This window comes from Belonocnema kinseyi, chromosome 2 (assembly GCF_010883055.1).
Source record: "Belonocnema kinseyi isolate 2016_QV_RU_SX_M_011 chromosome 2, B_treatae_v1, whole genome shotgun sequence".
Classification (NCBI taxonomy): Eukaryota; Metazoa; Arthropoda; class Insecta; order Hymenoptera; family Cynipidae; genus Belonocnema; species Belonocnema kinseyi.
The window spans coordinates 106,848,992-106,876,895 of record NC_046658.1 but is presented as its reverse complement, the minus strand read 5'-3'; the positions used below and the strand labels follow the sequence as shown (position 1 = coordinate 106,876,895).

Below are 27,904 nucleotides of genomic sequence, written 5' to 3'. Positions count from 1 at the left end.
TTTTATTTACAAAAAAAGTTCTTAGGTTCAAAAAAACATTCAGTGAACTGAAAAACTGTGGTCGGTAATATAGGTATTTAGCTGTGTCACATGCCCTTAACTGAATAATGATCTGAAAATTAAAATCTTGTTAAAACTTCGTCTTTTTTGGTTTAATTCAACTACTTGGTTGAAAATTCGTTTTTTTTTGTTTGTAAATTAATTTTTTTATTGCAAATTTATCTTTTTTTTGTTGTTGAAAATTTATCCTTTTTTTTTTTGTTGAAAATGTAACTCTGTGGCTGGGAAATCTTGTATTTTCATGAAAATTCGTCCTCCTCGGTGGTAAATTCATTTTTTTTCTTGCCAATTCTACAGTTTGGTTGCATTTTTTTCTTTGAACTAAAAAATCCTTCTTACTTTAAAATAAAAATGTTGTTCAAAATTTCTCTTTTGGTTGAATTCAAATCTTTTTTTATTTAAAATAAAAATATTTTTTAGTGGAGATATCACCTATCACATTTTTTGTTGAAAATTAATCTTTTTTATTTATTTTTTTTGTTTGAAAATTTAGCTACTTTGTCAAAATTAAACTCTTGTTAATAATTAATTTTTTTATATAATATTTTACAAATTTTTCAATGATTTCATAAAAATTTAACACCACCTTTTAAAGTTTTCAAAACATTTTAAATAATTTCAAAATTTTTAGAATATTTGAAAAGATTTCAAATATTTCAATAAATTCAAATGAATAAAAAGGACTTCACAAATATTTCAAATAATTCATAAGGATTGCAAAATTTCAAGAATTTCGCAGATTTTGAAAAGGTTTCACAAACAAATATTACAGAAAGGTTTCACAAATATTTCAAAGATTCCAAAGAATTCCAGGATTTCGAAGATTTTACAAAGATTTTGAAAGATATCAAAATATTTCACAGAAATTTCAAGATTTCACAAAGATTTTAAATACTTAAAAATTCAAAATATTTCACAAAGATTTCAAACATTTAACCAAGATTTAATCAATTTCAAGGATTTTAAATACAAATTGTAATATGAAATTAAATAAAAGATTTTTCTTCATTTGTAAAAGTATATTTATATTACTAGATTTGTTTCAAATTTGTGTGTTTAAAAAATATATAATTTCTGAAAAATTAATTTATTCTATTTTTTGTTGAAAATGTATCTTTTTCGTTAAAAATTCATCCTTCTTGGTCGAAAATTCATTATTTTTTGCTTGACAATTCAGCATTTTATTTTAAATTATTTTTTTCACGTAACTTAATTCTTAGTTAAAAATTTAAATCGTGTTAAAGGTTCCTTTTTTGTTGTTTTAATTTAACTACTTGGTTGAAAATTCGTTTTTTATGTTATAAATTGATTTTTTAATTGAAAATTTAACTATTCTATTTTTGGTTAGAAATTTGTCCTTTTTTGTTGAAAATTCCACTCTATGGCTGAGAATTCATGTATTTTCATGAAAATTCTTCCTTCTCGGTGGTAGATTCATTTTTTTCTTGACGATTCTACAGTTTGGTTGAATTTTTTTCTATTAACTAAAAAATTCTCCTTAGTTCAAAATTCAAGTGTTTTGAAAAAATTGATTTTGGTTCAATTCGACTTTTTTTTTGTTTTTTTTTAATAAAAATATTTGTCAGTGGAAATAACACCTACCAAATTTTTTGTTGAGAATTAATTTTTTTTTTTTTTTTGAAAATTTAGCTACTTGGTCAAAATTAAACTCTTTCGTTAAAAATTAATTTTTTAACAAAATATTTCAATGATTTCATCAAAATTTCACACCACCTTTTAAAGATTTCAAAACATTTCAAACAGTTTAAATAATTTTAAAATTTGTAGAATATTTGAAAAAATTTCAAATATTTCAATGAATTTAAATGAATAAAAAAGATTTCACAAATATTTCAAAAAATCCATAACGATTTCCACACATTTCAAGAATTTCGAAGATTTCGAAAAGGTTTCGCAAACAAATATTACAGAAAGATTTAACAAATATTACAAAGATTCCAAAGAATTTCAGTATTTCAAAGATTTTAAAAAGATTTTGAAAGATATCAAAATATTTTACAAAGATGTTGAAAGATATCAAAATATTTCACTAAGCTTTCAACAGATTTCAATAATTTAACCAAGATTTAATAAATTCCAAGAATTTTAAATACTACAAAGATTCAAAAATATTCCCAAAGATTTCACAAAGACGACTAGTGTTCGCAAAAAATTAATAATTTGTGTATTTATCATTCCGCATTCTTTATAAATTATTGGAAATGTCAGGAAATTTTTACGAGAGCGAGCTTAATTTTTTAAAAATTGTAATATGAAATTTAATCAAATGTTTTTCTTCATTTGTAAAAGTATATTTATATTACTGGATTTGTTCCAAATTCGTGTGTTGTTTAAAGAATAATTTCTGAAAAATTTAATTATTGTATTTTTGTTGAGAATGTATCTTTTTCGTTGAAAATTCACACTTCACATTCACATTTTTGTTGAGAATAAATCCTTTTTTTTTAATTTAGCTACTTAGTCCAAATTAAACTCTTTTGTTAAAAATTAATTTTTTTAGTTGGAGATTCATCATTTTGACTGAAAATTCTCCTCTGGTTGAAAATTAAACTATTTTTTATAAAAATTTCGTTGTTTTTTCGATTTGAAATTAATTTTTTTAACTAAAAATTTAACTATTATATTTTTGACTTCAAATTTATCCTTTTTAGTGGAAACTTTAACTGCATGGTTGAAATTCATGTATTTGATTGAAAATTTGTCCTTTTCGGTAATTAATTGGTAAATTTCGGTAAATTAAGTTTCTTAGTTGAAATTTCATAATTTTCTTGATAATTACCTTTTTGGTAGAAATATCTTCTATTATATTTTTTGTTGAGAATTCATATTTTTTTTTAGTTTAGCTGCTTGGTTTTAATTAAACTCTTGCTGAAGATTAATTTTTGTTGTATGAAGATTCATAATTTTAAATAAAAATTTATCTCTATAGCTAAAAATTTAAATATTGTGTAGAATATTTCTTTTTTTTATGTGTGGAAAATTGATTTTTTTAATAGAAATGTTAACTATTTTTCTGAAAACACGTATTTTGTGCAAAATTAATTTTTTTAAATCAAAAATTTAACTAATCTAATTTAATATTCAATCATTTGAGTTGAAAATTCATGTCTTTGGTTGAGAATTAATTTTTTTACCATTCAATTTTTAGTTGAAATTTTAACTTTTTTACTTGAGAATTTATGTATTTTGTTCGAAATTCGCATTTTTTGGCAGAAAATTAGACTTCTTTATTGAAAATTCATATTTTTCTAGACAATTCAATAGTTTGGTTGACATATTTTTAAATTGAAAACTCTTTCTTATTTAAAAATTCAAACCTTGTTGAAAATTAAACTCTTTTGTTGAAAAATCATTTTTTGTTTGGAAATTTATAATTTGAACTGAAAATTTATCTCTTTAGCTGAAAATTGCACTATTTTGTTGACCATGCGTTTATTTCGTAAAAAATTAATTTTTTAAATAGAAAGTTTAACCCTTTTGTCGAAAACTCGTATTTTGTGTAAAATTTATCTTCTAAATTAATGATTTACCTAATCCAGTTGAATGTTGAACCATTTTAGTTGAAAGTTCATGTCTTCAATTGAAAATTAATTTTGTACTATTTTTTTGGCTATTCAATTTTTAGTTGAAAATTTAACTTTTTTAGATTAAATTAATATGTTTCAGTGAAAATTCGTCTGCTTGGTCACAAATTAATCTTATTGGTTAAAAATTCAGGTTTTTGATAAAAAAAATTTTGCGTTGAAAATGGATTTTATTTAGTTGAAAATTCAACTATTCCAGTAAGATTGATTATTTTAGTTGAACATTTATCACTTTGGTTTAAAGTTTAACTTTTCAGTTAAAATTCATAATTTTAGTTGAAAATGTATCACTTCTGTAAAAAATTTAACTATTTTGTTGAAGATTCGTTGTTATTTTTTAATCGAAAATGAATTTTTTGAAATAGAAATTTAACTATTTTATTTTTGTTTAAAACTTTGATATTTTTTAGTTGAATATTTAACTGTATGGTCGAAAGTTCATGTATTTCTTTGGTAATTCGACTTTTCTGGTGGTAATATCAACTATAACATTTTTTGTTGAGTATTAATGTTTTTTATTTTTTTCATTTAGCTACTTGGTTGAAAATTAAACTCTTTCGTTGAAATTTCATTTTTCTGTTTGGATATTTATAATTTTGACTTAAAATTTATCTCTTTAGCTGAAAATTGTACCAGTTATTGATCATTTGTTTTTCTGTGTGTGAATAATCAACTTTTTTAAAAGAAAATGGAACTGTTTTGTCGAAAACTCGTATTTTGTTGTTGAACCATTTTAGTTGAAAATTAATTTAGTAGAAAATTAATTTTGTACTACTGTTTTAGCTATTTAATTTTTAGTTGCAAATTTAACTTTTTTAGATTAAAATGAATTTATTTTTGTGAAAATTCGTCTGTTTGGTAAACAATTAATCTTATTGGTTAAAAATTCAGGTTTTTGATAAAAAAAATTTTGCGTTGAAAATGGATTTTATTTAGTTGAAAATTCAACTATTCCAGTTCAAGATTGATTATTTTAGTTTAACATTTATCACTTTGGTTTAAAGTTGAACTATTTTAGTTAAAAATTCATCATTTTAGTTGAAAATTTATCACTTTTGTAAAAAATTTAACTATTTTGTTAAATATCCGTTGTTATTTTTTAGACGCAAATGAATTTTTTTAATTGAAAATTTAACTGTTTTAGTGTTGTTTAAATAGCAGATATCCGTTAGTTGAATGTTCAACTCTATGGTCGAAAATTCATGTATTTCATTGAAAATTCGTCTTGTTGGTGGAAAAATTAACTATTCGGTTAAAAATTCTTCTTTTTTTATTAAAAATGAATTTATTTTACCTAAAATTTTATGTATTTAAAGCCTTATAAATTAAACATAGCAATTAAATATCTGTTATTAAATTATTTATCCTTTAATGAAGTTGCTTCTAGAAATTAAGAAACAACTGATTTTAAATCATTATAAATAGTAATATTTAAAAATGTTTAGATACTTGCAATGTCTGAAAAAAAGAATTTATAATAAATCTTGAAATTTCTGTTCATATTCCGAGTATATTTAAAAAAAAAATACGAAGTACATGAATGGCTCCATTCTATGAAAAATTATACCGTGGAAAAATCTTGAGATACCTGGAAAAAATCTGGAAATTTTAGGAAATTTGTTCAGGACATGAATAATGAAGAGTGAAATTGATATTTTATATTATTTCTAGCATCTCTCAGAGAAGCTTTAGCACTTTTGGGTCATACTGATCCCCTGCCCGGTCGAGGAATCAGAATTCTTGCCATAGATGGTGGTGGAATTCGAGGAGTTTTAGTCATCGAAATGTTGAAGAAGCTGGAACAACTCACAGGAAAAAGGGTTTATGAGATGTTCGATTATGTTTGTGGAGTTAGTACTGGTGCTATTCTCTCAGCTGTAATAGGTAATTCTTTTAGATAATTATTTTTATTAATGGTTTAGCCGAGTTTGAAAAAATCTAAAAAATCCTCTTTTAAATAATTTACATGCAGCAACTTTGAAAGGTAGTGATGAAGGTAAATGCAAATGGGCACTTAAGATCTTTTTTGATCTATTTCCATTTTTTAAAAATGTTTTTCCTTGTAGATAATTATATCTTTATCAGGGTTTCTACTCTACCTGGAAATTACAGGAAAATGTTTATAAAGTCAGATAATTTTTTCCAGAGCGTGCTTGATTTTTAAAGAATTACATTATAAAATTGAATAGCAAAGATTCTTTATTTGCAAACGTAGCTTTATATTATGTTTTAACTATTTTGTTGAAAATTGGTCTTTTTTGGTAAAAATTAACCTTAACTGAAAATATAACTGTTCCAATTGAATATTCAATTATTTTAGTTGAAAAGTGATCTCTTTGGTTGAGCAACAATTTTTTTAACTAAAACTTTTACTGTTCAATTTATGTTTGGAAAATTATCTTTTTTGGTTGAAAATTTAATAATTCTATTTGAAGATTGATCATTGTAGTTAATGATTTATCATTTTATTTGAAAATGTAACTAGTTTTGAAAATCAGTTTTCCTTTTTTTTTTTGGTTGAACTTTTTTTTTTGACTTTTCAGTTTAAAAAATGCAATTATTCCAATTTTTAACTAAAGCTTTAACTATTCAATTTTGTGTTGAAAAATGATATTTTTTAATTTGAAAATTCATCCCTCATAGTAGAAATAAATCTTTTTTGGTTGACAGTTTATCTTTTGTGTTGAAAATTCAATTATTCTAGTTGAAGATTTAACATTTCAGTTCAAAATTCATCTCTTTCGTTGAAAATTATTTTTTTTAACCAAAAATTTAACTATTCAATCATTGATTGAAAAAATATCTTTTTGAATTAAAAATACGTATTTTTGTGTAGAATTTAATCTTTTTGGTTTGAAGTTTATCTTTTTAGTTGAAAATTTAATTTTTCTAGTTAAATATTGATCATTTTAGTCGAAAATTCATCTTTTGTTGTTGGGAATTCGTCAGTTCTAGCTAAGGAATTCTGGTTGCAGTTGAAAATTTAATTATTCTATTTAAAGATTCACCATTTTAGTTTCAAATTCGTATTTTTCGCTTAAAATCCAACTATTGGAAGTGAATTATTTCATCTTTTTAGTTGGGAACTCATCACTTTGTTTGAAAATGTAACTATTGTTTTGAAGATTAGTGTTCTTTTTAGTTAAAAATTATTATTTTTTACTGAAAATGTAACTATTCCAATTAAATATTGCACCATTTTAGTTGAAAATTCATCCCTTTCGTTAAAAATTAATTTTTGTAGTTGAAAATTTAAATATTCAATTATTGGTTGAAAAATTACCTTTTTCAATTGTAAATTCGTTTTTTAATGTAGAATAAATCTTTTTGGATGATAATTTATGTTTTGGGTCGAAAATTCAAGTATTCTAGCTAAAGTTGTTTAATTTTTTATTGAAAAATTATCTTATTAAAATGAAAATTTTTCCTTTTTGGTAGAATTTAATCTTTTTCGATTGAAATTTATCTTTTTAATTGAAAATTCATCATTTTAGTCGGAAATTCATCTTTTTTGGTTAAAAAATCAACTATTCCAGTTAAATATCCTAATTTTAGTTGATAATTTAATTATTCTAGCTAAATATTCATCATTTTAGTTAAAAATTCAAATTTTTCGTTTAAAATCCAACTATTCCAATTGAATATTTCATCATTTTATTTAAAAATTCATCTGTTTCGTTTAACATTAATGTTTGTAATTGGAAATTTAAGTATTAAATTTTTGATTGAAAAATAATATTTTTATATTTCAAATTCCTCTTTTTGGTTGGAAATTCATTTATTCCAGTTGAAATTTCGTCATTTTAATTGGGAATTCATCACTTTGTTTGAAGATTAGTTGTTTTTTTAGTTCAAAATTATTTTTTTTTTGCATTGAAAATGTAACTTCCAACTGAATATTCCATCATTTAAGTTGAAAATTTATTTGTTTCGTTGAAAATTAATTTTTGTAACTAAAGATTTAAATATTCAGTTGTTGGATGAAAAATTATCTTTTTTAGTTGAAAATTCATCTTTAATGTAGAAATCAATATTTTTGGATGATAATTGATCTTTTGGGTGGGAAATTCAATTATTATAGTCAAAGATGTATAATTTTAGTTGAAAATTCGTCCCTTTCATTGAACAAAGATTTTTTTACTACAAATTTAACTGTTAAATTTTTTATTAAAAATTAAACTTTTAAATTCAAAATTGGTATTTTTTTTGTAGAAATTAATGTTTTCGATTTGAAGTTTATCTTTTTGGTTAAATATTCAATTATTCTAGTTAAATATTTATTATTTCAATTGAAACTTCATAATTTTAGTCGAAAATGTATCTTTTTAGTTGAAAATTCAACTATACTAGTTAAATATTCCTGATTTTAGTTAAAAATTTTATTATTCTATATAAATATTCATTATAATAGTTGGGAATTCATCACTGTTTGAATATGTAACTTTTTTTTAAGATTATTTTTTTTAGTTAAAAATTATTTTTTATTTTTTCTACTAAAGATTTAAATATTCAATTTTGAGTTGAAGAATTATCTTTTTTTAATTGAAAATTCCTCTTTCATGGTAAAACAATCTTTTTCATTGAAAATTTATCTTTCAGGTTGAAAATTCAATTATTCTAGTTAAAGATTCATCATTTTACTTAAAAATTAATCAGTTTCGTTTAAAATTAGTTTTTGTAACTGCAAATTTAGCTATTCAATTTTTGTTTGCAAAATTATCTTTTTTAATAAACAAAATCATATTTTTTTTTAGAAATTAATCTTTTTGGATGAAAATTTATCTTTTTGATTCAAAATTTGTCTTGTAAGATTGAAAATTCAACTATTCTAGTTGGAAATTCATCATGTGAGTTAAAAATTCAACAGATTGGTTAAATATTAATTTTTGAACTGAAAATTTAACTATTTCATCTTTGGTTGAGAATTGATCCTTTTTAGTTCAAAATTCAAATATTTGGTGGAATTTCGTTAAAAATTCATGTTTTTGGTTTAAAATTAAACTAAGGCCAATTAGTGATTCATCATTTTAGTTGAAAATTCATCACTTTGGCAGAAATTTTTTTTATTGAAAATTTAACTTTTCCATTTTTTGTTAAAAACTGATAGTTTTCTAGTTCAAAATTCAACTATTTTGTTGAAAATTGATCTTTTCAGATAAAAAATTTAACTATTAGGTCGAAATTTAATGTATTTTGTTAAAAAATCGTCTTTTATTGGCCGAAAATTAATTTTTTTGTTTGGAAATTCAACTATTTAGATAAAAATTCATCTGTCTTGTAGAAAATTCAATATTTTTACTTAAAAAGTTAGAAATTTGAAGCGGTTTAAAGAGTTAAATTCAAGAAATGAATCATTTTGTTTTTAGTATTATTTAATCATTTAACTAATATCTTGTCATATAATTGGTCAAAGATTTCTAAATTAAGCATATTAATTGAAGCCGTTGAAACTGAAAAAAATGTATAATCAACTGGCTAAACTTTATACACATTGTGAGTATACCCTAAAAAAGCTTGAGCTACCTGGAAAAAACCTGGAATTTCCAGGGAATTTTTTCCAGGATTTGTGTAGACACCCTGCTTATATTAGGAAATATTTAAATCCTTTTTAAATTCACAGGAGATCACAAAATGAAGACGTTAGACGAGGTTTCAAAATTATACAAGGAGCTGAGTACAAAAATTTTTACCCAAAGTCCTCTGAAAGGTACAAGTAGTTTAGTTTGGAGTCATGCTTACTACGATACGGCGCTGTGGGAGCAAATGTTACAGGAACAAGTAGGACATAAGGATCTGATTAAAACTGCTCGTGACACAAATACGCCAAAGGTATTTTTTTATGTAATTTCTTTGTCTGATTTGTATAAGAATGTGTTTAAATATATATAATATTGTTCTGGAAATCAATAACAAAATCGTGCAATGAAACCTTAATTAATTTTGAAGTTGGAATCATCTTTTAAAACCGTGAAATGATTAGGAATTTTTTGAGATCGGGAAAACCGAGAAATGGCGGTGAATTTATTTTTGTACCAAGAATTTTATAAATTTGTAGAAAAAAAATCTAGTAAATTACTTGAAATATCAAAAATTTCAAATCACATGATATAATTCGAATTTAACTTTTTTAACGGTTTATTTTATTTATTAAGTTTTTAATTATGTAAATAATTTAGTTTAAAAATTCAAATTATTTGAAATTGAAAATTTTTAATAAAAAACGTTTTAATTTATAATTTTTTTAACTGAATCTGTTAAAAATTAAACAATTAACATATTTTAACGTCAAAAATTTGAACTGTTTCTATTCGAAAGCCTTAGTAGTTAAGCAACTATAAACGTCCAATTCAAACATTATAAGCTTTTTTCAATTTTCAAATAGCAATTACAAATTAAATATTCAAAACTGAAAAATTTGAAACTGAATTTTTTTAATTAGAAAGTTTTGAATATTTCAAATTTCTGTTTTAAACATTTTTCACTCATAAGTAAAAGTGTTGAATTTTAATGAATAAATAAAAGAAAGGGAAGAAATTTTGGTATTTAAATTTTTTCTTAACGGGAAAAACGTTTTTTTTTTTCATTTTTATTGAGTTGAAGGTGGATAAATTTGGTATTTTTGACATTTTGATTAAGTTTGAAACGAGGAAGTTTGAGTTTTTAATTATTGTTGAATTTTTAGATTGACTTCATATATTTTAAAGATTTAAATCGAATTGGAAAGGAGGAAATTTGGGGTTGCAATATTTTATGAATTAGAACGATTATTTTTTGTTTTTAATATTTTTATTGTGTTGAAATGGAGGGTTTTCAATTTTGTCGGATTTGAAAGTGGCCCTTTTTTATTTTTATTGAGCTTGAAGAAATTAAATTATGTTTTTTTTCCTTAATTGGAAGAGGTTCTTTCTTATTTTTTAAATTCTTCTTCAGTTAAAAGGGATGAATTTTTTGTGTTTAATTTTTTTTCTGAATTCGAAGAAAGTTTTTTTATTTTAAATATTTTCAATGAGTTGGACGAGAGAAAATGTCGTTTTTCAATTTTTTTTCTCAGTTGGAAGAGACCATTTTTTTCTTTTTAGCATTTTTATTAATTGTGAGTTAAAGGAAGGAATTTTTTATTCTAAATCTTTTTTTTCGAAATTGGAAGAGGGTAATTTTCTTACTTTTAACGGTTTTATTAAGTAGGAAGAGAGGATATTTGGGTTTTGAATTTTCCCTGAATTGGAAGAAGCAATTTTTTTAGCATTTTTATTGATCATAAGTTGAATCGAGTTGGAAAGGATGCAATTTTGTTTTTTGATATTTTATGAATTGGAAGAGGGGTAATTTCTTATTTTTAACATTTTTGTTGAGTTGGATGGGAGAAAAATTTGATTTTTAATATTTTTTTAATGGGAAAAGGCCATTTTTATGTCTTTAGTATTTTTATTAATTGTGAATTGTATGGAGGAATTTTTTATTTGCAATCTTTTTTTTGAATTGGAAGAGTGAAATTTTTTATTTTTAACATTTTTATTGGGTAAGAAGAGATACAATTTTTGTTTACAATTTTTTATGAATTGGAAGAAGGAACTTTCGTTTTTTGAAACTAAAATCGAGTTAAAAACGAAATTTTGTTTATCAGCATTTTATCAATTGGAAGGAGATAATTTTTTTATTTTTGACATTTTCATTAAGTTGAAGGGGTGGTGGGATTTTATTTTCAATCTTTTTTCTGAAAGAATTTTTCTGAATTAATGTTGAGAGGGATGATTAGCTTTAATTTAGAGTTTTGGAACTGATAGAGTGGATTTATATTTTAAATCTTTGAAGTGTTGAATTGATAAAAGTTTTAATATACGTTTACATTATTAAGGGCTCGAATGAAAAAAATCGGAATACAAATTTTTTTAAGTCTCAATTGTTAATATTTAAAATTCATAATAATTCCACTTCGAGTGCTTTCATTTGCATTTCAGTTTTGATTACTTAAAATAACAAAATTTCAGGTTCAAAATAAAATGTTTGCTATTCGCGAAAACCCCGGAAAATGATAATTTATTTTGAAATTGATAAGTGAACAATTCTAGAACCTTTCTTTCATTTAATATATATATATATAAACATTATTTAAATTTAAATGAGATTAAAATCAAATTCAAAATTATATTTAACGTCCAATATTCAAGTAACTGCTGCATTCTTGAAAATAAAACCAATAATCTGGCGACCATATTTGGACAACGTCCGCCAAATGTTCCTATTGCAACCTGAAAAAAGATAAACAAATTTCCGTAAAAATGAAAAAGAAGAAAGAAAAAAAGAATACAACCAACCAAATTCCCTTGATTCTCTTTTCTGCTTTTATTATCATCAGATCACAATAAAAAAGCATTTATCCTTATCAAGACAAAAAAAAATTTCGAGCAGGGAGGAACAGCAACCAAACCACGATGACAACCTGACACCCGAGAATCTAGTCTAGTTGGTTGCCTTATTTCTCATTTTTCTTGCCTCTTTTTTTTAATTTTTATCCAAAAAAAATATATTTCTTTTCTTTTTTAGGAATTTAAAAAATCTTTTTTCAAGTTGTAATAGGAACATTTGGTAGCCGTTGTCCAAATTTGGTCGTTAGATTATTGGTTTTTATTTTCAGGAATTCAGAACATTAAATATTAATTGAAATTTACAGTTTTCAGCAGTATCTGCAGTCGTAAATCACGAACGAGTTATGGCTTACGTATTTAGAAATTACACTTTGCCTCATGGAGCTGAAAGCCAGTATATGGGTTCTTACAAACACAAATTGTGGGAGGCTGTGAGAGCTTCGGCTGCCGCTCCTAGTTACTTCGAAGAATTTAGACGTGGAGACTTTCTCCACCAAGATGGAGGTAACTAAATCACTTTATTTCAAAAAAAAAAATAAAATGTCTATTAAATCATAAATGTCCCAAATTAAATCAATATTTTTATCTCAGGTATACTGGTAAACAATCCATGCGCTGTGGCTATTCACGAAGCAAAGAAATTATGGCCAAATAGTCCTATTCAGTGTGTTGTTTCTTTTGGCACTGGGAGAACACCTTTTTTTATTAATCAAAATGAAAGCGAGGAAACGGAAGCGGTGGCAGCATCCAGTTGGAGAGATAAGTTTTACAAAATTCTGGACAGTGCAACAGACACAGAAGGTATTTTATTTTATTCTCTCAGGGAACCTCCATTGATTATAGAACTTCAAAAGACTGAAAAATATTTCAAATAATTACTAAATTTGTACGGAATTTAACGAGATTTCCAAAACTTTTTAAGGATTTTATGAGATTTCAACAGATTTTAAAACATTTCAAGGGAATGCAAAAATTTTAGGGCGTCCAAAAAGATTTCGAAGAATTTTGAGAGATTTCGAAATATTTTTAAAAAATTTACCAGGGTTCTTTTACAATAAAAATTCTTGATTTTGTATTTTTATTGTTAAGCATATATTTTTAATTTGAAGAATTTTAAAGTGCAGTCTTATTGAAGATTTACACAATTACAAATTTCCAGATTTCTACTGTTTCAGTTCGAAACTATAAGTCATTAAAAAAAATGTAAAGGTGCGATTGAAACTTTATAAACTATTTTCAACTTAAAAATAACTTAATAATAATCTGTTCATAATTAAAGGCTTTTATTAGATTAAAAATATTGTTTCAGTCTAGAATATTCCATTTTTAACCCATTTAAGTTTTTTGATTTAGAAAAAAGTATAATTATTTAATATTTAGCTATATTTGACTGTTAATTTAACACGTTTTTTACTTAGAAATTTTTTTACTTAGAAAGCGTTGAATTTTTAAAATTTCGAAAAGCTTTTTAATTTTTAACATTAAAATTTGAATAGTTCTATTTAAAAATTGTTTATTTTGTAAAAGAAATTTTTGAATTTTTATGTAAAGATAATAATTTAACAGTTATTATTTGCAGACATTTTTTAAGCAGTTGTAAGAGATATTTAGAGGTTTTGAAAAGATTCAAAATTAATTTGAAACTTGATTATGATGTCAAGTAATTTAATCCAACTGTGTGGAATTTTTTTTTTAGAAATTCTAAACATGTTTTAAAATGAATAAAATTTTTCCTGCAACGTTTAAAAAATGCTGCAAATTTTTATTTTAATCCTTAAAATCTTACAGGCTCTTTTTTGACAATTCTGGAAATCGCTTAAAATCCTTTAAAATGCTTTGTTAAAATAATTTTTCCAAATTAAAAATTATTTTCAATTTTCCTAGGAATTTTAATAAAATGTTGTTATTGTTTTGGAGCCTTTCACAATTCTTAAAAAGCTTCTAAATTTTTTATTTGAAATTTGTAAAAATCTACTTTTGTTTTAAATTAGGTTGTGGATATTTTCACCGAAATTTCGGTACGAATAGTCGAATTTTGTCGGTACACACACTTCGTTTAAATTATTTGAAGGAAATTTTTTTTAGATTCGGAGGATTTTCTAGAAGTTGTAGGACAAATTCAATGAATTTTAAAAATTATGTAGAGGTTCTGAAATAATTTAAAAAATAATTTTAAATTTGCAAAAATGTAAATTATCTTCTAGATTTTTCAAGATTTTGAAATAAAATGTTAAAGCTTTTCAAGTATGCTTAAACTATTTAAAATGAAAATAATCTAACTTCTAATTTAAAAACTTTTAGGTTAAAAAATTTTTTTTAGTTTTTAATTTCTAAAATGTCTAGCCAAAAATAAATTAATAATATAATTTTGAAAATGTTGAAAGTTCATTGATTGATTCTTTAATTTAGAGTATTGAAAATATTATCTTCGATTTATATTTTTGGAACTTAATCTAAGTTTTTAAACTCTTTAATTGAATTTATTTGTCGTTATTTTTTATTACTTTATACTTAAAGCAGTTTCGAAAAGATCACGGGATTTCAAAATATTTCAAATATTTTAAAGAATCCGTAAGGATTTCAAAAGATTTCTACAATCTCAAAGATTTCAAAAAGGGCACAATGCGCCAAAATACAACACATTTCAAAAGATCTCACAAAGATTCCAAATATCTTAATGATTTGACATGAACACAAAAGATTTCACAAATATTTCAAGGAATTCATAAGAGTTTCAGAAGATTTAAAGAACAGGGTGGCCGCTGGACTGGGAAACTGGAATATGATCAGGATTTTCTTGAGACCGTGAAAAACGGGGAAATGGCAACGAATTTTTTTTAACGGCAATTTTACTAATTTGCCGAAGAAAACTCTGTCCACGTTTAATTTCAATAGTTTTGAAATAATTAGTTAAATTTTTATGATTTTCAATTATGCTATTATTTAGCTTACAATGCGTAATTCAAAATTTTTCCATTTTTAAATTTTTTATTTCTAAGCTTACTTTTTTAATTTAATGAAATTTTAAATGCTTTCTTGAAGACTTGAACAAATAAAAAATAAAAGCATCTGATGTTTAAACTGTTGTTTAAAAAACATTTTTATTTAATAAATAAATATTGTTTTTAATTTATCTGTACTTTAAGTACGATTAGATTTTAACCTTGAAACTGAAATGGTTTTAATTTGAAAGTTTTAGTCATTAATCAAATATGAACGTGTAACTGAAAGTTTATAAACTATTTTCAATTTAAAAATAACTTCATAATAATATATTCTTAATTCAAGGATTTTATTAAATTAAATATATTGTTTCAGTCTAAAATATTTCATTTTTAACCCATTCGATTTGAAATTTTTAATTAAAAAAAAAAGATTAATTATTGAATATTTATCAATATTTGAATTTTTATTTAAGGCAAGTAAATTGAAACCAAATATTTAAAAGTAAAGAATCTTTAACTAAATTGTTTGACATGGAAAACCTGGAATCGTTAAAATTTCGAAAAATGCTTAATTTGAGAATCTTTTTTGAAAATTTTATTTAAATCTTTGAAAAACCTAATAAATATTCTCTTAAAATAATTTTTCAAAATGAAAACTTATTTTAAATTTTCCTTGGAATCTTTAGAAATTTTTTTATTCTTTTGAAGCCTTTCACAATTCTTGAAAAGAAACTAATTTTTTTGTTTAAAATTTACGATAATCTATTTTTTGTTGTTTGAATTTTTTCAAAACTTCTACATATCTCTTAAAATTACTCAAATTTCGCCTACAAATAATAAATGTTCAATTGTTATTTATACATCCAAATTGTAAAGAAATTTTCTAAAATTTGCAGGATTTTCTAAAAAATGTAGAAAAAATTCAATTCATTTTGACAGATATTTAGAAGTTCCGAAAAAAATTTCCAAAATAATGTTAAATTTAAAACAAATTTAAAAAAACTTCTAGATTCCTCAAAATTTTGAAATAAAATTTGGAAGCTTTCCAAGGATGTTTAAACTATTTGAAAAGAAAATAATTGAATTTCAAATTTAAGAAGAGTTTGGTTAAAAAATTTCCAATTTTTCAATATTTGATGTTTCTAGCTTAAAATTCCTTAAAATTATATAATTTTGAAAATTTTAAAGTTCATTGATTGATGACTTTGAGTGCTTTCATTTGCAGCTCAGTTTTTATTACCTGAACTGGAAGTTTTTTTTAGCTTTAGTGTTACATTTGTTAACTTTCATTGACCGTGAAAAATGTTTGCGAACCGGGAAATGACTGGGAATTTATTTCGTCGATTAAAACGGCCACCCTGGAAGAATTTTAAAGTTTTGAAAAAGGGTATATATTAAACTAGATTTCAAAGTTTTTAAACAATTTCAAAACGTTTCAATAAAATTGAGCTTTCAAAAGATTTCACTGATTTCAAACGAACACAAAAGATTTCACAAATGTTTCAGAATATTTTCAAACATTTCACAAAAATTTCGAAGATTTCAAGGATTTAAAAGATTTTACCAAAATTGTAAAAGATTTCAAATATTTTAATGATTTCAAATTAATATCAAAGGATTTTACAAATATTTACGAGATTTCATAAGAATTTCATAAATATTTCAAAATTCAAAGATTTCAAAAAGGGCACTTGACACCAGATTTCAAAGATTTCTAAAATTTCATATATTTTAAATAAATTTAAAATTTTTATATTATTTCAAAATATTTCACAGAGCTTTCCAATATTTTAATTATTTCAAGTGAATAAAAAATATTTCAGAAAGATTTTACAAATATTTCAAAAAATCCATAAGGATTTCAAAAGATTTCTAGAATCTCAAAGATTTAAAAAAGGGCATATTACGCCAAAATACAAAACATTTCAAAAGATTTCACAAATATTTTAAATCTTTTAATCGTTTTTAATGAATACAAAAGATTTCATAACTATTTCAAAGAATCCATAAGGATTTCAGGAGATTTCAAGTATCCCAAAGTTTTAAAATATATATTACACCAGATTTTAGAGATTTTAAACAATCTCAAAATGTTTCAATAAATTTGAGATTTAAAAAAAATTTCACTGATTTTAAACGAACACAGAGATTAAAGAAATATTTCAATATTTCATAAATATTTCCGAATATTTCCAAACATTTTATAAATATTTCAAAGATTTCAAGGATTTAAAATATTTGACCAAAATTTAAAAAGATTTCGCAACTCATTCAAATATTTTAATGATTTCAAATGAATACAAAAGATTTCACAAAGATTTCAAAGATTTTAAGTAATTTCAAAATTTTTAGATTATTTCAAAAGATTTCACAAAGATTTCACAGAGATTTCAAAAGATTAAAAATGTTTCACAAAGATTTCATAGACTTTACAAAGATTAAAAAATATTCTCAAAGATTTCAAAAAGACGACGTATGTTCCCAAAAAGTTAAGAATTTGTTTATTTATGATTCTACTATTCTCAGCAATCATTGGCCAATAAAGAAATGAAATGTTTGATCTTTTACGTGTATAAAAAACGTTTATGTGATTATTTGATGTAAAAAAAGGATACCTAGAAAAATTTGATTTCTGCACCTGGAAAACCTGAAAAAGACCTTGAATTTTATTCCTAGGAATCGATGGACACCCTGTATTGGTTAAATACTATAATAATTAAATACTATAACTTTGCTATAATATTTTTTATTCTATTTTACCCTATAAATTCTTTTTCTAGCGGTGCATATCATGTTGAACGATCTCCTTCCGGATCACGTCTACTACAGATTCAATCCGTACTTGACTGAAATGCTATCCATGGTTGAAATTCGACCAGACAAAATAGCACAACTAGAACAAGATGCGGCAATGTATATTAGAAGAAACGAGGACAAATTTCTGCACGCAGCCATGGCTTTACTTGAGAAAAAACCAGTCTCGCAAAAAATTGGCGATTGGGTGAGATTGCAGAAAAAAATGTTAGGTGTTTAAATCCATCCACTTCGCCTTGAATCCATGCATTCCATTTTTCGTTTTTTTACCTCTAAACTCTCTTTTCGATTTGAAATCTTTTTAAATTTTGAAAATATCTGTCTTTAGGATATTTATTTAATTAAATTTCCTCAAAGACTCATCTCCCATATCTTGCATTATACAGTAAAGTTACCCATTTTTAACTCAATTTTATTTTAAATATACAACTTTGTCTCTGAATTTTCAAACTGCAGTATACCTTATAATTAAAAGTACACCAGTTTAACTAATGCTTTATATCATTTGGAATATCGCATTCAATGTTAGACTTGTGATAAAAATAGAATAGTCATCATAAAGTAAATATGTGATAATTGAATTAAGGTCAACAAAAATGTAAACACATTATTTTTCGTTCTGTGATATGGAATTTTCTTTTAAGTTTTGTAGATAGGGGAGACCACGCTACAGTAAATAATGAACCTACAGTCTATAATTATTAATTAAAATAACTAATTAAAAACCCAAATATACCTAAAATAATTAATTCTAATTTTAATTTATTAATACGTAGAGTATCCTGATTATTAATTAAATTAAATTAATTATTTTAGGTATATTTGGGCTTTTAATTAGTTATTTTAATTAATAATTATAGTCGATTCATTATCGACTGCAGGGTGGTCTCCCCTAAATGAAAATGATTTAGCTAATTTTTTTTTAAACACAAAGTTCAATGTGTTTTGATATGTTTCCATGATATAGTTTTTGTATGTTTAGTCGAGATTTATTATCAAGTGACGGTTCCTTCAGTGAAAAGGGCAACGTTTCTTGTTTTTTAGTATTACGTAACAGATACTCCTTTATATATTAAATCTTGCTTCTAGAACTTTTAAATAACCGTAAGTGTATAAAAAAAGAGACAGTCAAAACAGAAAATACTTTTTATTTATTTTATTGGGAATTTAAAATCTCTCAACCTAACTTTGAATTAAGAATTACTTAAACATTTTGTTTACCTTAGACTTAAGTCCTTCGCTACATTGGTATACATTTAAATATAATAATAGGGTCGTTGCGAAATAAAAATGTATTTTTCAAGTTTGATTTGAAGTATAAAAATAGATAAACATTTTAATTGAGGGACCGCTCATAAATTACTTAACATCCCCCGCCCATGTTACGTAATTTCTTCAAATATTTTTGGTTGTGTCTTCTGATTTTTTGGATAGGAGTAATTTCAAAAATTGGAGGAAAACTTTGTTTTTATGGATAATTTTTAGAATTACACTAAAATATTGTAAATTCCTTTAAATCTTTGGAAATATTATGCAATATTTAAACATCTCTTCAAATCTTTGAAATATTGAATCCTGTGAATTTTAATGAAATCTAGTGATATTTCTGTAAATTGCTTAAAATACCGTGAAATATTTGAACTTCTATAAAGTTCTTTCAGATCCTACAAAATTAATTAAAACGCCATATTGAATACCTTTAAAATCCGCTAAAATTACTGCAATCCTCGAAAAGAAGATAAAATCGTTAAAATTTGATAAAAATTCCTTGGAATCTTTTAAAATGTCCTCAAAGCTTATCGGTCTTTGATTTGAAATCCCTTCAAATCATTAAAATCCTTGGAAATTTGTTTAATCTCTTGGAATATTAAAAAATTCCTTCAAATCGCTCAAATCCTTCGAAATTCCTATTTTGTGAAGTTCTTGAAAATTCCTTGGAATTTTTTTAAATGTCTTAAACACTTTCAAATCTTTTGGAATCTCTTCAAATTCTAGAAATCTGTTGAAATCCCTTGAAAGCTTAAACAAAATCTTTTAATTTGTTTAAAAATTTATAGAAATACCTTGAAAGTTTTCTAATCCTTTAAAAATTAAATTTTTTTAAATTCCTTTGAAGGTTTTTAAAGCTCTTTAAAATTCCTTGGCATCTTGTTAAGTATCCTAAAATCTTTTCAGATACCTTGAATTCGACTGAAACCCCTTGGAATCATTAAAAGCATCGGAAATTCGATGAACATCTTTTAATCTTTTGGAATCTTTCAAACAAAATTTAAGTTTTGAAAAAATCGTTTGTAATTCTTTAATTCTTATGGATTAATTTTCGAAAATTTCATTAGAATATTATAAAATCCCTTGAATTCACGTAAAATTTTGAAACAAATTTTAAATCTTCGAAGGTTCCCTGAAATATTTGAAAATTTTTTCCAATCGTTAAAGTTCTTGAAAATTCCTCAATCCGGTGGATTGATTATTGGAAATTTCCTTGAATTGGTACGAAATCTCCTGGAATCTTTTAAAAAGTCTTCAAATTTTTCAAATTTTTTTTTTGAAAATACCTTGAAATCTTTTGAAAGTCCTTTGAAGAATTTTAAAGCTTTTGAAAAATCTTTCATATCTTATGAAATACCCCAAAATGCTTTAAAATATATTTGAAATCCCTTGGAATGTTTTTAAATAATTTAAAACGTAGCAAATTGTTTTAAATCTTTGGAAATACCTTGCAATTTTTCTTTTGAAATTCCTTTGAAATTTTTTAAAGCTTTTGAAAATAAATATCATAAATCCTTTAAATTGCATAAAATCTGTAGAAAATTTATTATTGAAAAATTCAATTTTGTAAATCAGGCAACGATCCTATTTAAAAACGTAATGTAGAGAATGATAATTTAAATGTGTTACCTGTAGAAAAGTTTCCAGCTATGTTTCAAAGATAGTTTTTTTTGTGAGTGACCCATTTCGCTAATTATTATTGTTTGAAAATATATTTATTTTTAGAAGGTAAGCAAAAATGAGAACAATTAGTGTCATTTCATGAGGCTAAATTTTATGTGATCTTGAGGAAAACAAATATACAATATGACAAAACGCAGCTGATGGTTTGTTTTTTATCAAACACCTATACCTTATTTTTTTATATATCACTAGCAAAAATTGTTCAAAAATGGAATAATTATCAAATACAAATATATGCTTTAATTTCGAGTACTATAAAATATCATTTATAATCGTAAGTTAAAATAGATATTAATATAGCTTTATTTTTTTATCATTGAAAATTATTCAATCTTGACGATTTTGTACTTTAAAATTCAAAAATAATGTTCAAGATGTATGAATAAAGATAACTCAATTATGATGATTTTGAAAAAGAAAAATCAAATTTTCAATTCTAAATATCCAAAATTGAAAAAAACTTTCGAATATAAATAATTAATATTACAGTTTTATCTTTTAAAACTTAAAACGAGCATCATTTTTGTAGATAAATTAAAAAAATTTAAATCCTTTAATTTTAAACATTTACTATTTAAAATTCCGTAATTTTTAAGATTAAAAATTTTAAATATTACAATTTGAAAAACTTTTGAATGTCATTAACATTGCAGCTTTTCAAATTGTAATATTTAAACCTTGCATAATTTTTTAATGTAAATTTAATAAATTGATAATTCTTTAATTTTAAAGATTCTTACTTTAGAGGTATATAATTTGTAACACTTATTTTGCAATAGTTCATTCATGGAGATTTACAATTGAACATTTTTCAATTTGCACGATTGGCAATTTATAATTTAAAACTTAAATTTAAAACCAACCTTAAAACTTGCATAAGTTTTACGGGTAAATTTAAAAGAGTTCAAATTTAAATTTCTGCCATTTTGAGGAGCTAGAATTGAAAACTTTACGATTTGAAAGATATATGAACGAAAATCCTTAAGTTTAGATGATTTTGAAGATCAAAAGTCAAATTCACACCATTTTTAAATGTAAACTCTCAAAATTAATAGTTCTCAAATTTTAACGATTTACAATTTGAAGTTCTAAAATTTTGAAGATTTACAATTGGAAATTATGCAATTTTGACGATTTGCAGTTTAAAATTCTTCATGTTTTATCATTTATAAATAAAAATTCTTATATTGTGATGATTTTGAGGATAAAAATTCGAGAGTTTTCAATTCTAAATCTTCTAATTTGAGTTAATCAAAAACATTTCAAATGTACTCCATCAAAATAACAGAATTTTTTATCTCAAACCATAAAACGTACCATTTTTTATTTTAAATTGTAAAAATGAAAAACTTCCATTTTAAAGATTCATAATTAAAAGTCCAGCGATTTTGAAGAGTAGAAATTAAAAATTTTTCTACATATTTTGAAAACATATAATCACAAATTATTCAATTTTCAGATTTTACATTTGAAATGTGTCATTTGGAACATTTTTGTGCATTAGTTTAGTTATGAAGATTTAAAAATGAAAATTCTTTCATTTTCACGATTTGCAATTTTAAATTCTGGAATTTTTAAAATGAAATCTTTAATTCTAAACCCATATAAATAAAATTGCTTAAAGGATGATTTTTATGATTTTGGAAATCAAAAGGGAGGTTTCCAATTTTTAATCTTCCAAATTAAAGAGATTGCAAACGTAAAGAATAAAAGATTAAGGAGTTTTTAATTGTAAAACTTAAAACTTGCATAATTTTTATCGTTAATTGTAAAAATAATAAACATTTCAATAATTCACAATTCAAAGTTCTACCAATTTATAGAGTTATCATTTTAAATTTCTGAATTTAAAAAATGTATGAATAAAAATGTTTACTTCTTTAATTTTGACAATTTTTTAGATCAAAAGTTGAGTTTTTTTCAACTGAAAAAATATCTAATGGAAATCATGAAAATCACATAATTTTTCATTTACAAAATTAAAAACTCTTGAATTTTAAAGATTTACAATAGGAAATTCTTCAATTTTGATGGTTTTTATTTTTAAATTCTTCAATTAGAAAGACGTATAAATCAAAATTCCTAAATTGTGATGATTTTCGAAATCAAAAGTCAATTTTGCAAATCTAAATCTTCAAAATTGAAGAGATCTCACATGTATATAATCAAAATTACAAAATTTTTAATTCAAAATTTAAAAAATTAAACAATATTAAACAATATTCAATTTTTCAAGATTTATATTTTAAACTATGCAATTTTGAACTTTTTTAACATTTAAATTTTGAAAATTTCAAATAAAAAATTTCTTTATTAAAATTTGGAATCCTTGGATTATTTTTGATGTTTGGAACTGCGCGCTACGTGTCACGTGATTCAAATCTCCACAAAAAGAAACATGGCGCAGAATCGAAATTCTGGGCGCGTTTTCCAGAGAAAGTAAGGTTAAGTCACCGGCAACGGACGTTTTCCGACCTTATTCATCGTTTCTAATAGTTTCTTGAGTGGATAAAATAGTGAAAAATGTTCTAAACATATCGTAAAATGATGAACATAGATTACAAACAAGTGTAGTGAAGGGATAATAGAGTAAGCGATAATTTATTAGAATAGTGTATCATCCCAACAACAAGAAGAGTGGTTAGTTTTAAAATATAGTTATTTTCGGAAAATTTTTCTCAAAAATGGGAGATACTGATTTTAACGAGCTTTTGAGAGAAGCTGAACAACTTTCAGCAGCCGTTGAAGGAAATGGAGAACTTCCACAGGTTGAAAGAAATCTTCGCCAGATATTGCAGGATTCCAACGAACTCTTGTCTCGTGTTATGCAAACTGGCACCCAGGACAATCAAGTCCAGGCGTAAGTTTGATTTTTGATAATATCAAATTAAATATTATACTTACAAGGCTCGGACTCACGCCAGGATTGCGACTTTTTGAAATTTTTTTTAACGGCTTATTTTATAAAAGATTACAAGAAATTTCAGAGAATTTCAAAGATTTCAGAGGATTTCAAAGTTTTCAAAATTTTTGAACAATGTATAAGGATATAATTCAAGTTTCAAGATAACTTAAGTGATTTTTCAAGATTTATCATTTGATGGTCTACCATTTTTAAGATTTAAAATTGAACGTTCTTCAATTTTTACGATATATTAAATTGTACCGATCATGGTGATTTTGAGACTGAAAAGTCAAGAGTTTTTAATTCTAAATCTTCGAAATTGATAAAATTTCAAATGTAAATCCTCAAAATTAAAATTATTTGGAATATTTGGTTGGTTTGTGAAGATTTTCAATTGCAAATTTATCAATTTTCACTATTTGCAATTTTAAATTCTGCAAATTTGAAGATTAACAATTGAAAACGCTTTAATGTTAAGGATGTATAAATAAAGATCCTCAGTTTTGGATCATTTTGATGATTTTGGAAATCAAAAGTCAAGATTTCAATTATAAATCTTCTAAATTAAACAAATTCCAAATGTGAAGCATAAAAATTACAGAATTTATTATTGTAAATTGTCAAAATTAAAAACTTTAATTTTACTGATTAACCATTCAAAGTTACAATTGAAAACTGGGTAATCTTAAAGTCGTATGAATACACATTTTTTAAGTTAGATGCTTTTTAAGATCAAAATTAAAGTTTTCAAAATTGAACAAATTTGTCATGTAAATCGTCTAAATATTCTTTAATTCTAAATTTAAACAATTGTAAACTTCAATTTTAAAGATTTACTATTTAAGGTTCCACAATTTTGAAGATATATATTAAAAATTCTCTAATTTTAATGATTTGTCGTTTAAAATTCTTCGATTTTAGTAATTTTCGGTTTAAGATTCTTCGATTTTCATGATATTCAGTTCAAAGTTCTTTAATTTGAAAGTTTTGTGAATAAAAATTCTTTAATTGGGATTATTCTGATGATTTTAAAGATCAAATGTCAAGAGTTATCAATTCTGAAATTTTGAAACTAATGACATTTCAAATATAATTTATAAAAATTACAGAATTGTTAATAGTAAATCTTAAACAGGAAAATTTCTTCAATTTTAAAGATTTACCATACAAATTTCTACATTTGAGAACTATTAGATGAAATTTTCAACATTTTTACTAATCCTGAATAGCGACTGAAAAATCTTATTTGGTTAAAAAATCGACTACTTAGTTGAAAGTGGAACTGCTTTGTTAAAAATTAATTTTTTTGATGATTCATCATTTTAGTTGAAAAATCTTTTTTTGTTCCCAATTTTCGTATTTTAATGATTTTAATGTATTTTCTTAACATTTGTAAAAATAACTTTTTAACTTAAAATTGAACTATTTCATGTTTGGTTAAACATTTACCTTCTTCAGTTGAAAATTCAATTATTTGATTGAAAAATTCTTTATTTTGTTTGAATTTTGTCTTTTATCGTAGAAAATTAATCTTCTTAGTTCAAAATTTCTTTAGTTGAATATTCATTGGTCGTTTAACTACGGCGTTAAAGATTAATTTATTTGGTTAAACACGTATTTCTCTAACTTAAAATTAAAGTATTCTAATTTTTGTTGACAATTTTTTTTTTAGTTGAAGATTCATCCACTGTGTTGAAAATTTGTCTTTTTTTGTGAAAAATTCATCTTCTGGGTGGAAAATTCAACTATTTGATTACAAACTAATTTTTTTGATTGAAGATGCATCAGTTTATTCAAAAGTTCATTTCTGTGATTAGAAATTCAACCAATTTTATTGAAGATCCGTTGTTTTTTTATCAAAAATTAATTTTTCTGCTAAAAATGCATGTATGCCATTTTTTAAAAATAAAGTTGATAGTTTCTAGTTAAGAATTTACTAATTTTGTTGAACGATTTCAAGGGATTTTATGGTATTTCAAAAATTTTCTAGGCGACTTTAAAGAGTAAATGAAATTACATTTTAAGTAAATTGTACGGATTTCATGGGTTTTATTTAATATAATTCAGGAGAACAATGTAGAAGACGAAGGTTGGATTATAGAAAACTTCCTGAGATTAAAAAATTTCTAAGGAGTTTCAAACGATTTCGTAAGATTTCAGACAAATTAAAAGATTACAAGATATGTTTATGACATGTTTAAAATTTCATGGGATTTTAAAGAATTATAGACTGTTTAAAAATTTCAAAATAAATTAAAGTATTCTATAAGATTATAGGCTATTTCTATAGATTTTACATAATTTCAGAGGATTTTAAAGATCTCAAAAGTTTTGAAGAAATTTTGAAAGATATTACAAGTTTTAAGAAGTTTTACGAGATCTTACTCGACTTTTGTGAGATCACTGAGGATTTCACAAGATTTAAGGGATTTTATCAGTTGGGTATCCAGGATGTCAATGATATTTAAAAGATTTCAAGGGATTTCACCATGTTTAGGGATTTCAAAGTTTTTAGGGGCTTTTAAAAGATTCGAAAGGATTTGATGGGAGATTTATATTGTATATGGGGGCCGTGAAAATTTAATAATTTTTTATATATACAAGTAAGATTAATTTCATTTAATTTTCCTACTTAATTAAAAAAAAAATTATTCAGGGGTCATCCAAAAATAACGTAAGATTTGGTTCTTTGTTTGGCATATTTAATATTTAACAATGTTGTATTGAGCCAAAACGGTATAATTTTTAACAAAATAGTTGAATTCTCGACTAAAACAGATTAATTGTCAACCAAAAAGGTCGATTTTTAAAAAAGCCAACAAAAAAAGATTAAATTACTACAAAAATTATGAATTTTCAACAAGAGTTCAAAATTTTACCAAGAAAGATGTTTTAGATAATAATAAAAAAGAATTCATCCAAAATGTTGAATTAGCAAGAAATACATTACATAAATTTGTAACAAAATTTCAATCTTGAGAAGATCAACCTGTAACCAAATAGTTAAATTTTTAGTAAAAAAAAAATTTTTTAATTCAAAAAGGTGAATTTTCTACAAAAATGTAGTTGATATTTCAAACAAAAAATATTTCAATTTAAAATAATACATTTTCTTCCAAAAACGAAACGAATTTTCAACAAAATAGTTTAATTTTCATCAAAAGAAGTGAATTTTATGGTTAAATTTTTTAGCATAAGTACCATACATTTTTCGTGAAAAGAGTTAATTTTTAAAAGACACAGATTAATTTTTAACAATACTGTTTCATTTTTAACCAAAAAAGAAAACATTTCTACAACATTAAATATACTTTCAAAGCAAATAGGCGAATGTTCAACAAAATATTTATACTTTTAATCGAACAAAATTTGTTAGTGAAGAAAGAAAAAAATTGCATGGCACTATTTTGATACTTTTTTTCAAATTTGTGCTACTGTTGACATTATTTTAAATTTCTCAAATGAGTCCGCGGCCTGTACTTAGATAATTATGAAAAAAAATCTTCGTTATTTTGATTTTCACTGTTAAATTTCAGACATCTTCTTCTGGGTTCTCGAGGAGTCGATTTACCTCAGATTTCTCAGAAACTCAATTCTCTTAGCACTCGAAGGACATTCGAACCGTTGGATCCAATTGCAGATACGGATATTGTTAGTTACCTCAGGAATGAGAAAGAAAACGCTATTTTATCCATTATTGAACAAGTCCATAAGGATGTAAGTAACTTATTTTATTTTCTGTTATTGTCGCTGTACTAATATATCAAGAATAGACTCGTTCAAGTTCAAACCAAAGAAAAAAATCGTACTATGCCTTTTTTTTTATAAAATACTTTTTCGTTTTTAACATCTTTCTCGAAAACGACGCATTTATTTTAAGGAAATTTAATTTTCTCAAACAGTTTTTTTTTCAGTTTAATTATAATGGCAAGAAAATTTATCATGAGTTTCGAAAGGTTATTTATCTTCAAAGCGGAGCGAAAATGATTTTTATATCTAAACTCAAAGAAACATAATCTTTTTGAATTGATATTGAATCTTAAAGGGGCTTGTAAGTTGCAATTTTTTGTATTTATTTGTAAGATATCTTTCGATTACTTAAGATAGATCAGAAAAAATTTTATTTTGTAGCTGTGCTGAAATTATTTTTATTATCGTGAATTTCCTACTTTAAATTCTAAAGAAATCAAAATTAGAAAGTATTCTAAAAAGAACAATAATTAAATTGTTCAATTCTTTAAAATAATAACTTTAAAA

General features: G+C 23.8%; 3 protein-coding genes across 6 annotated transcripts in view; 2 read left to right on the top strand and 1 right to left on the bottom strand.

Annotated features, from left to right (window-relative positions):
- The window catches only part of LOC117183105 (calcium-independent phospholipase A2-gamma-like), a 30,521-nt gene extending 11,190 nt beyond the window's left edge, over positions 1 to 19,331 (top strand). For both annotated transcript variants that reach the window (XM_033376276.1, XM_033376277.1), the window contains 5 exons: positions 5,337 to 5,549; positions 9,286 to 9,494; positions 12,337 to 12,535; positions 12,623 to 12,832; positions 17,757 to 19,331. In XM_033376276.1, the coding sequence (XP_033232167.1) occupies positions 5,337 to 5,549; positions 9,286 to 9,494; positions 12,337 to 12,535; positions 12,623 to 12,832; positions 17,757 to 18,010 (1,085 nt within the window). In that variant the 3' untranslated portion in view covers positions 18,011 to 19,331. The remainder of the gene's footprint in view (positions 1 to 5,336; positions 5,550 to 9,285; positions 9,495 to 12,336; positions 12,536 to 12,622; positions 12,833 to 17,756) is intronic.
- LOC117183106 overlaps positions 1 to 23,685 on the bottom strand; it is a 52,075-nt gene extending 28,390 nt beyond the window's left edge. For all 3 annotated transcript variants that reach the window (XM_033376278.1, XM_033376281.1, XM_033376279.1), the window contains exon 1: positions 23,647 to 23,685. The gene's annotated coding sequence lies outside the window, so the exon portion shown is untranslated. The remainder of the gene's footprint in view (positions 1 to 23,646) is intronic.
- Positions 23,427 to 27,904, top strand: part of LOC117183104 (nuclear pore complex protein Nup93-like) — a 31,742-nt gene continuing 27,264 nt past the window's right edge. Inside the window, exons 1-2 of the mRNA XM_033376275.1 lie at positions 23,427 to 23,602; positions 27,184 to 27,364. Coding sequence (XP_033232166.1) covers positions 23,427 to 23,602; positions 27,184 to 27,364 — 357 coding nt within the window. The remainder of the gene's footprint in view (positions 23,603 to 27,183; positions 27,365 to 27,904) is intronic.